The sequence below is a fragment of the Mobula birostris genome, chromosome 24 (assembly GCF_030028105.1).
Source record: "Mobula birostris isolate sMobBir1 chromosome 24, sMobBir1.hap1, whole genome shotgun sequence".
NCBI lineage: Eukaryota > Metazoa > Chordata > Chondrichthyes > Myliobatiformes > Myliobatidae > Mobula > Mobula birostris.
The window spans coordinates 1,990,578-2,001,844 of record NC_092393.1 but is presented as its reverse complement, the minus strand read 5'-3'; the positions used below and the strand labels follow the sequence as shown (position 1 = coordinate 2,001,844).

Here is an 11,267-nt window from a genome sequence, read left to right as displayed (position 1 = left end):
TCGCAGCAGAGAACTCCATGGGCCAAAGAGCCCATTTCTGTGCTGTGTGCTCTGGTAGTCCAGTCATCGAGTAAATCTATGTGGCAGCAGGGAAAAGGTGGGAGAGGGAGAGATCCATGGAAGCGGTGGGAAGGTGGTAGTGTTGGGGGGAATATGATGCCCCCCGGGTCCGGTCTGGAGAGGGACTGAGGGAGGAGGGGCACAGGAAAGAGAGGGAGGCTGGGGGTAAGGGGTGAAGGAGTGGGGGAGGAGGAAGTAAGGGAAGCTCAAATATTGAAGGGGTGCGACATGCTAATGCAAACACAACACTTCAGAAAGCTGCTGCCAACCATCGGTTCCAACAGGACAGGCAGCAGAACAGTTCATACCCCATCCCACACACCATACCCTCTTCCCATTGGTCTCCATCTCACCATCACTCCCGACCACACCTCACCCATTGCATGACCCATCTCCTCTGGGACCTCTTACAGTAGTGCACCAGATTATTACACGCACACACGCACACACCCACACACCCAACAGTCAAACATTCTATCACCTTGCACACAGTGCCCTTTCTAAAAAGAAAGGGCCATTTCTGCCAGCTCACCACCAACTCCCACACACTGCTGTATGTAACCCTCCTTCACCTCAGCTTCTGGACTGTGTCATCATTTCACAGCTAGAGATACAGTTTCTAAATTTACCAACCAAGATTAAAAATCAAGTCCAGCAGAGTCTCAATGTGAAATGTCCAGAATCCTTCTCTTGACATAGAGTTCCTCCAGCGGACTTCCTAATGTTTCAGGAGACCTGTGCCTTGACAATCATGTAGATGCAGTGCACATGGAAGCCTCTTTGTCCAATCCCCGGTGATATTTCTTGCTGTCAGTGCTGCACCCCTCCCTGGATGGGACGGGGCTCAAGGATCCAGAAGGGAATAGGTTGACCCTGTTCCGTGGTTTGGCACTTGCTGATAATGGAAGCCTTCCCACTCACAGACACGTGTCCTCGAGCCGGGCAGATTGCTGGAGAGCCTGCTGCCTCCGCTCTATACCCTCCAGGATCTTCTTTCGGGGCCCAAGAGGAATCTTTATGCTTTTCAGATCCTCATCAGAGCAAAGTGTAAGAGCCTCCAGGTCAATCTTTTCCTTTTTGAAGATTGGTACAAACTCAAATATGCAGAGGGAGGCTAGGAATGTCTCCAGGGGGCTGGTCTCCAGCTCCAGGTCATCGTCCGGACTCAGATCCACATCCTCCCAGAGCAATTCGCCAGCACTCCCCTCCTGCAGACTACAGGCACTGCCAATGCTGTCATCCATGCTAATGGACCGGTAGAGCTGGTTGTGCAGCTTACCACCTGAGGTCCTGGCCCCGTTCATGCCTTCTGCCTCTCCACCACCATGCCCCAGCCCAAACAAGCCTCCGCTAACATAGTTCCTGCGGAAGACCATGGTGCCCAGGCCAGGCCTGTTGAAGAGTGATTCATGGCCTGAGTCAGTGCTGACCTCAGAGCCAGCTGCGTCCACCTGCAGGCCTGGATCACTGGCAGCGTGCGACAGTGCATCTTCCTCCGACTCCGTTGCAAACATGTCCCGTACGTTACACCGCGTCCGCTCCTTTGCCCTGCCGTGGCTCCCCTGTCTCATAAACATAACATCGTTGCTGAGCTGGAGGCCAGAGAGGGAGCGGATGCTCTTCCGCCCATCCTCGTATATCTTGAAGCTGCCGTCTACCTGCTTCTTCCTTTCCAGTTTCTTCTGGATCTTGGTCTTGCCCTTGGTGGTGGCATTGATGGTGGCTTGTGAGTAGGGCACAGCTGTGGTCAGAGAGAGGCGCTGGAGCTGGCTGCCTACAGAGCTGCTAGAAATGCTGCTGAAGCTCACGGTGTCTGCACGGTCCACCTCCTTTTTGTACCTCTTCTCCATCCTCTGCTGGTGCCTTTTCTGCAGCTTTGCACACTCCTTGATGTGCCTTTCGGCGTCTCTGAAGGCTTTCTGCTTCATTTTGCTGACCACTTTGGGGTACAGAGTGGTTTGCTTCGCCGCAATGGAGTCTAGGTAGCGGATGCACTCCATGTGGTTCTTCATGGCTGCCATGTCCAGTGGAGTGTGGTAGTCATTGTCCAGGCACCAGATGTTTGCTCCAAAGGATATCAGGAAGGACAGAATGTCGAGGTGGCCATTGGCAGCTGCCAAATGTAGAGGGGTGTTCCCCCAAATGTCACACTTGTCAGGGTCACCACTGAAAAGGCAGAAGATACACCGTTAATCTCATGTTTTCCCTGTTTTTTCATCACAGAATGAACAAAAAAGCTTATGGGAATTGCGATTTAACAGATTGAAAGAAAATTAATGGTAGGTCCCTGGGGATTGTTGGAGAACAAAGGGACCTGGTTCCCTAAGTAGAGTTACCAGTCAACAGGGTGGTGAGAAAGTTTATCTGATACATTAGCCTTCACTACAGTAGAGATGGTATTGGTTGTTTTAAAACATATGAAGGTAGATAAACACAAGATATTCATCAAGGCTTGACCAGTTATATCCAAGAGCACTGTGGGAAGCTAGGGAAGAAACTGGGTGAGCTCTGGCTGACATACATCATTGTTCATCACAGGTGAAGTGGTGCAAGTTGGAGGGTAGTGAATGTTGTGTCTTTACACAAGAAGGGCTGCAAATTAAACCCTGGGAACTACAAACCTATCACAGGTGAGTGTTTAACTGGAGAGAGTTCAGTCATGACAGACAGGGCTATGGATAGGTAACACTTCACAAAATATCCTATTTTGTCACTTGTGATCCCAATTATCTCAGTGAGGTATCTATACTTCTTTAAACTGACAGTCCCTTCCTTAAATTTCACAGCCCACAGATACGCAGGCAAATATTAGGGAAATGCAATACATATCAGATTACCATACTGGGACACTGGTTTCCAAAATAGTAACCGGGATTGCCCTAACTTTAAAGGTACAATTTTTGAGGTGTGACCAGCTGAGCTCTTTGACCGAGTAGGTAGACCAATGAGGGAAGGAGTTCCTGAACCTTATCTTGGGAAATGTAGCTGGGCAGTTGAAGGGATGGCACTGATGGAGCATTTTAGAGTTGCTGACCAAACTCCACATACTGTTAAACAGCTATGGACCAGTGATAAAGATCTTAAATTGGAGAAAGATCAATTTCTTTAACACGAAAGAGGATGTGACAAATGTCTGTTGGGAGAATCTGCTTGAAGGGAATTCTGCATCTGCATAGTGGAAAACATTGAAAAGAGAAATAGCAATAAGTCAGGACCAGCATGTTCCCACAAGTGTAAAAGCTAGTGGTAACAAATATAGTACACACGAGGAATTCTGTAGGTGCTGGAAATTCAAGCAACACACATCAAAGTTGCTGGTGAACGCAGCAGGCCAAGCAGCATCTCTAGGAAGAGGTGCAGTCGACGTTTCAGGCCGAGACCCTTCGTCAGGACTAACTGAAGGAAGAGTGAGTAAGGGATTTGAAAGTTGGAGGGGGAGGGGGAGATCCAAAATGATAGAAGACAGGAGGGGGAGGGATGGAGCCAAGAGCTGGACAGGTGATTGGCAAAAGGGGATACAAGAGGATCATGGGACAGGAGGTCCAGGAAGAAAGACAAGGGGGAGGGGGGGACCCAGAGGATGGGCAAGAGGTATATTCAGAGGGACAGAGGGAGAAAAAGGAGAGTGAGAGAAAGAATGTGTGTATAAAAATAAGTAACAGATGGGGTACGAGGGGGAGGTGGGGCCTTAGCGGAAGTTAGAGAAGTCGATGTTCATGCCATCAGGTTGGAGGCTACCCAGACGGAATATAAGGTGTTGTTCCTCCAACCCGAGTGTGGCTTCATCTTTACAGTAGAGGAGGCCGTGGATAGACATGTCAGAATGGGAATGGGATGTGGAATTAAAATGTGTGGCCACTGGGAGATCCTGCTTTCTCTGGCAGACAGAGCGTAGATGTTCAGCAAAGCGGTCTCCCAGTCTGCGTCGGGTCTCGCCAATATATAGAAGGCCACATCGGGAGCACCGGACTCAGTATATCACCCCAGCCGACTCACAGGTGAAGTGTTGCCTCACCTAGAAGGACTGTTTGGGGCCCTGAATGGTGGTAAGGGAGGAAGTGTAAGGGCATGTGTAGCACTTGTTCCGCTTACACGGATAAGTGCCAGGAGGGAGATCAGTGGGGAGGGATGGGGGGGACGAATGGACAAGGGAGTTGTGTAGGGAGCGATCCCTGCGGAATGCAGGGGGGGGGGAGGAGGGAAAGATGTGCTTAGTGGTGGGATCCCGTTGGAGGTGGCGGAAGTTACGGAGAATAATATGTTGGACCCGGAGGCTGGTGGGGTGGTAGGTGAGGACCAGGGGAACCCTATTCCTAGTGGGGTGGTGGGAGGATGGAGTGAGAGCAGATGTACGTGGAATGGGGGAGATGCGTTTAAGAGCAGAGTTGATAGTGGAGGAAGGGAAGCCCCTTTCTTTAAAAAAGGAAGACATCTCTCTCGTCCTAGAATGAAAAGCCTCATCCTGAGAGCAGATGCGGCGGAGACGGAGGAATTGCGAGAAGGGGATGGCGTTTTTGCAAGAGACAGGGTGAGAAGAGGAATAGTCCAGATAGCTGTGAGAGTCAGTAGGCTTATAGCAGACATCAGTGGATAAGCTGTCTCCAGAGACAGAGACAGATTGCATCACCGGAAGAGGCTTCGCAGTAGTGAATTTAAATGCAAACAACAGGAATTCTGCAGATGCTGGAAATTCAAGCAACACACATCAAAGTTGCTGGTGAACACAGCAGGCCAAGCAGCATCTGTAGGAAGAGGTGCAGTCGACGTTTCAGGTCGAGACCCTTCGTCAGGACTAACTGAAGGAAGAGTGAGTAAGGGATTTGAAAGTTGGAGGGGGAGGGGGAGATCCAAAATGATAGGAGAAGACAGGAGGGGGAGGGATAGAGCCAAGAGCTGGACAGGTGATAGGCAAAAGGGGATACGAGAGGATCATGGGACAGGAGGTCTGGAAAGAAAGACGGGGGGGGAGGACCCAGAGAATGGGCAAGGGGTATATTCAGAGGGACAGAGGGAGAAAAAGGAGAGTGAGAGAAAGAATGTGTGCATAAAAATGAGTAACAGATGGGGTACGAGGGGGAGGTGGGGCCTCAGCGGAAGTTAGAGAAGTCGATGTTCATGCCATCAGGTTGGAGGCTACCCAGACGGAATATAAGGTGTTGTTCCTCCAACATGAGTGTGGCTTCATCTTTACAGTAGAGGAGGCCATGGATAGACATGTCAGAATGGGAATGGGATGTGGAATTAAAATGTGTGGCCACTGGGAGATCCTGCTTTCTCTGGCAGACAGAGCGTAGATGTTCAGCAAAGCGGTCTCCCAGTCTGCGTCGGGTCTCGCCAATATATAAAAGGCCACATCGGGCCGTTTCGGACATTTCGACCCTTCCTGACGAAGGGTCTCGGCCCGAAACGTCGACTGTACCCCTTCCTAGAGGTGCTGCCTGGCCTGCTGCGTTCACCAGCAACTTTGATGTGGGTAACAAATATAGGGAGCCTGGGATGTTGTGGGCTGGATAAAGAGAGAAAAGGAAGCACATAACAGGTCAAGGGAACCGGTGACGGAGAGGCCTGCCACGAGTACAAGAAGTGTAAGAAGATGCTTGACCAGGAGATAGCAAGGCTAAGATGGGTCATGAAAAATAATGTGGTTAGGAAGGCATATAGGATACTGGCCTTCATTGGCCTTCATTTGCAGGGGCATTGAATGCAGAAGTACAAGCCTTGGTCAAACTTCAGCTGGAGTGCTGCTTACAGTTCTGATCACCATACTACAGGAAGGATGTGATCATGCTATGTGCAAAGGAGATTCACCAAGATTTTGCCTGGGATGAGGCAGTTCAATTCTAAAGAGAGACTGGATAGGCTGTGTCTATTCTCCTTGGATCGTTGGAGGGTTAAAATGGAATGTGACTGTGGAATATAAAAATATGATAGTTTTAGACAGGGTGTACTGCAGGAAACATTTCTCCTTATCGAGGGTAGATAAAACTGGAGGAAATAAGTTTATGGTCAGGGGGAAAGATTTAGAGGGGACCAAAGGAGAATCTTCTTTACCCAGAGAAGTGAATACTGGAATGTACTGCCCAAGAATACGGAGGAAGCAGGGTCACTGACAGTGTTGGAACTATGTCTAGATGAACACTTGAATCTAGGCACAGAAGGTACTGGGAGACATAATTAAAAAGAATGGGTGTGTGGTTGTACAATTCTGTAACTCTACCACTCTACAAGTTCCTCTAAGGACTTGGTTTCATGAATCTCTACCAACTGAGAACATTTAAACTACGTATTTTGAGTAAAAATAAATATTTATTTTTGGTTTTAACAACCACAATCTTAAATTCCTGCAAATATTCCCTAAATCCCTCTGCTGTTCCCAGAGCTGATATAATTTCGATTTCTTTCTGCGATAGTTGATTACCAAAATGCATCAATGCATGAGAATACACATCCACACCAAATTTAGCCTGCACTACCTTAACACAATCCCCACCTTCTCAATATTCTTTTAAAATTCATATGACCATAAGATATAGGAGCAGAATTAGGCCATTAGGCCCATCGGATCTGCTCTGCCATTTCATCACAGCTGATCCTTTCCTGCTGTCAGCCCCAGTCTCCTGCCTTCTCCCCATATCCTTCATACCTTGACAATCAAAAATCTATCAACCTCTGCCTTAAATATTTGTAATGACTTAGTCTCCACAGCTGCCTAAGGCAACAAATTCCACAGATTTACCACTTTCTGGCTAAAGTATTTTTTTCCTTGAAGTCTACAAGACAATGAATCAATGAAGGCAAATTAGACAGTTTGCCTTCAGGACGTACAATATGTAATTCACTAAAAACCTATAAAGATTCCAGAAAAGTACTTGAAAAGCAGGGGATTCTCCCTTAGATGCAGCCAACACTCACATCTCCGTCACCATCTCACTACTAATGGGCTACCATACTCTATCTATTACTGATGTTCTTTCAGTCACCCCAAGATCCCTTTCTTTATGTTCTAATAAAGAATGACTTCAGGAAGAGGGATGTTGCACTCACACCTGTTTACATCAGTGGTGCTGAGGTCAAGATTGGGACCTTCAGGTTCCACCCAGATGCAACACAGAGCGTCATAGGAAGTCATTCCTGCCTGTGGCCATCAAACTTTACAACTCCTCCCCAGGAGGGTCAGACACCCTGAGCCAATAGGTTGGTCCTGGACTTATTTCCTGGCATAATTTACATATTACTATTTAACTATTTATGGTTTTATTACTATTTATTATTTATGATGCAACTGTAACGAAAACCAATTTCCCTGGGGATCAATAAAGTATGACTATGACTAGGTTCCTAGGAGTGGACATCATCAGTAGCCTCCTAGTCCAACCACAGCTCAAGAATGCTCACCAGCACATCTACCTCCTCCGGAGGCTAAAGAAAATGGCATGTCCAATTTCACCTTCATTGATGCACCATAGAAAGCATCCTAGCTGGATGCATCATGGCTTGATATGACAACTACTCTGCTCGTGACCACAAGAAATTGCAGAGTTGTGGCACAGTTCAGCCTCCACTCCATAGACTCTGCCTGCACTATGCAAAGCAGCCATCACGATCAATGTCCACACCCCTCCAGGACATTCTCTCTTCTCCCCTCTCCCAAAAGCCCGAAAGCACATACCACCAGGTGTAAGGACAGCTTCTACCCCACTGTTATAAGACCATTGAACAGTCCACAAATACGATAAAGATGGATTCTTGACCACACAATCTACCGCATTATGATCTTGAATTGTGTTGTTTACCTGCACTGCAAGTTCCCTGTAGCTGTTACACTTTAATCTGTACTCTGTTATTGTTTTCCTTTTTACTACCTCAATGCACTGTGTAATGAAATTATCTACACAGGTGGCATCCAAAACAGTTTTTCAGTCTACCATGGCACAAGTGACAATAATAAACTAATTTCCTTCTTATCAATTTACTCATATCAGCCTGATTAACATATAAAATTGCAAAACCTCCTCTCTTCAAGTACTTTGAGAATGTTTTTCAAATAATTTATTTAGTGCAGTAATTTATTCATTATTAATTATTTAGCCTAATTGGAGGTCAATAAGGAAGACTCAATATGACTAATGCAACAGAGGGCAGTACCAGGCAGAGATCCGAGACACGCTGCCAGTGCAGCCAAATCCAACTACTCTCTGTCTCAGGTTACCAAATGGAATCAGAGGGTACAATAATCTTCATTTATTGGCAATAAACAGCTTGCAAGAGGTCAAATAACTTTTCCATGTGACTGAAATACTGTAGTTCTACAACATGACGACATCTATGTTTTATGACATTTATGACAAATATTACTTTTCTCCTGGCTGAGGTAATCTATGATTTCTGACCACATTATTTGATTTTTGCACTATTTATTTTCGTAACGTATTGTAATTTTATCTCCTGCACTGTGGTGCTGCTGCAAAACAAAAAAAAATTCACAGCACATGTAAGTAATAATAAAGCTGACTCTGAATTAGAAACATGAAGTGTTTACATTTCCTAACTAACTGAACAGGAAGTAACTGGGAACTTGTCCTTTGTTGGTTCCTGTCCTGATGATCAGTCGATCCTGCTGTGGGTGTTATCCCGGGGAACGACAGCTTTCATTGCTGGAGATTTGATACACTTGCTGGCTAGAGTTTCAAACAGCCAAAGGCTTAACAAGGAATGCAGTCCAAGCTGAGCCACAAGGGTCATGTAATCTGTTCTGAGTGTGAATCAGACGCTGCCATCAACACCAGCAGGGCCACCCTCAGCTTTTCCACAAAGGGTCAAATGGCCTTCTCTCCTTCTAACATCACGGAGCTTAGAAAAACAGACGGCTATGGGTAACCCTAGGGAATTTCTAAAGTAAGTACTTGTTTGGCACAGCATCGTGAGCTGAAGGGCCTGTATTGCCTGTAGGTTTTTCTATGTTTCTATGTCACTGTCAGATCACATATTCATTTTCAACATTTCATGGAGTTACTGGGGACAGTGGGTGGAGGTGTTCGGGGGGGTTGCGGGTCGTGGGAGACAGTTGGGTGTGGGGCAGGGTCAGAGGAAGTCAAGAATGGCAGCAGGCCGTTGACAGATACAATTCCTCAAAGTGCACGCTCTGCTTGCAAACCTGCAGACTCGATAAGAGGCACAGTGAACATACAACATAAAATGATACAGCACAGGAAATGGTCCTTCAGCCCATGATGTTAAATTAGTAACTAAATGCCAAATTAAACTAATTCTTTCATCCTATACAATGTCCTTGTTCCATCATTCCCTGCACATGTGCCATCTAACAGACTTCTAAGCACCTCTGTAAAATATCTGCCTCCTGGCAACACATTCTAGGTACCAACCACAGTGTGTAGATAGAACATAGGAATTTACAGCACATGACAGGCCCCTTGCTCCCAATGTCTTGCCGAACATGTAACCTACTCTGGAGACTGCCTAGGATTTCCCTAGTGCATAACCCTCTATTCTCCTAAGCTCCACGTACCTATCCAAGAGGCTCTTAAAAGACCCAATTGTATCCGCTTCCACCACCGCCGCCAGCAGTGTGTTCCATGCACCCCCACTCTGTGTGTGAAAAACTTACCCCTGATATCCCCTCGAGACCCATTTCCAAGCACCTTAAAACTGTGTCCCCTCATGTTAGCCATTTCAGACCCAGGAAAAAACTTCTGGCTATTCACACGATCAATGCCTCTCATCATCTTATATACCTCTATCAGGTCACCTCTCATCCTCTGTCGCCCCAAAGAGAAAAGGCCAAGTTCACTCAACCTATTCTCATGAGGCACGCCCTCCAATCCAGGCAACATCTTTGTAAATCTCCTCTGCACTCTCTCTATAGTATGTTAGCTGTTTTTTTGTGAGACAATGAGATGCGTAGATGGAGTCCATGGAGGAGAGGCTTCTTTATGTGATGTACTGGGCTGTTTCCACAACTCTCCACAGTTTCTTGCAGTCTTGGGTAGGTCAACTGTAAAGAGTACAGGAGATGTTTAGAGCAATAAGAGGCACACCTCTGAATGAGGAATCAACTAGTCAAGCAACAAGGCAGGACAAGCCGTGCCGAAGAATATAAACAAAACTGAGTTATAACACAACCCATGCACCCAATCTGAGCTCTGCAGTCCCACAACATCCAGTCACAAATGGTGGTGAACAGATAACTGGATGAGGCTCCACAAATATTCCCATTCTCAGTGACGGGTGACCTCAGCTCATCTGTGCATAAGGGAAAGCTGAAGCATTTGGAAGAACCTTCAGACAGAAATACCGACTGAATAATCCATCTTATCCTCCTCCAGAAGTCCCCAGAACAATAGACACTGCTGGTCTTTAGCCATAAGCACAAAGAATATGCAGGTGCTGGAAATACAGAGCAACACACAGAAAATGCTGGAGCAACTCAGCAGGTCAGGCAGCAGCTATGGAAAGGGATAAACAGTCGATGAATTGATTATGGGGAGCAAGGACATGGCAGACCAATTGAATAATTACTTTGGTTCTGTCTTCACTACGGAGGACATAAATAATCTTCCAGAAATAGTAGGGGACAGAGGGTCCAGTGAGATGGAGGAAATGAGCGAAATACATGTTAGTAGGAAAGTGGTGTTAGGTAAATTGAAGGGATTAAAGGCAGATAAATCCCCAGGGCCAGATGGTCTGCATCCCAGAGTGCTTAAGGAAGTAGCCCAAGAAATAGTGGATGCATTAGTGATAATTTTTCAAAACTCTTTAGATTCTGGACTAGTTCCTGAGGATTGGAGAGTGGCTAATGTAACCCTGCTTTTTAAAAAAGGAGGGAGAGAGAAACCGGGGAATTATAGACTCGTTAGTCTAACATCGGTGGTGGGGAAACTGCTGGAGTCAATTATCAAAGATGTGATAACAGCACATTTGGAAAGCGGTGAAATCATCGGACAAAGTCAGCATGGATTTGTGAAAGGAAAACCATGTCTAACGAATCTCATAGAATTTTTTTGAGGATGTAACTAGTAGAGTGGATAGGGGAGAACCAGTGGATGTGGTATATTTGGATTTTCAAAAGGCTTTTGACAAGGTCCCACACAGGAGATTAGTGTGCAAACTTAAAGCACACGGCATTGAGGGTAAGGTATTGATGTGGATGGAGAATTGGTTAGCAGACAGGAAGCAAAGAGTGGGAATAA

The 11,267-nt window shown here is 46.4% G+C and overlaps 1 protein-coding gene across 1 annotated transcript in view; it reads right to left on the bottom strand.

Moving 5' to 3' along the window:
- Positions 1-376: 376 nt before the first annotated feature.
- The window catches only part of ush1ga (Usher syndrome 1Ga (autosomal recessive)), a 32,234-nt gene continuing 21,343 nt past the window's right edge, over positions 377-11,267 (bottom strand). Inside the window, exon 2 of the mRNA XM_072242127.1 lies at positions 377-2,226. Within this exon, the coding sequence (XP_072098228.1) occupies positions 978-2,226 (1,249 nt within the window). The 3' untranslated portion in view covers positions 377-977. The remainder of the gene's footprint in view (positions 2,227-11,267) is intronic.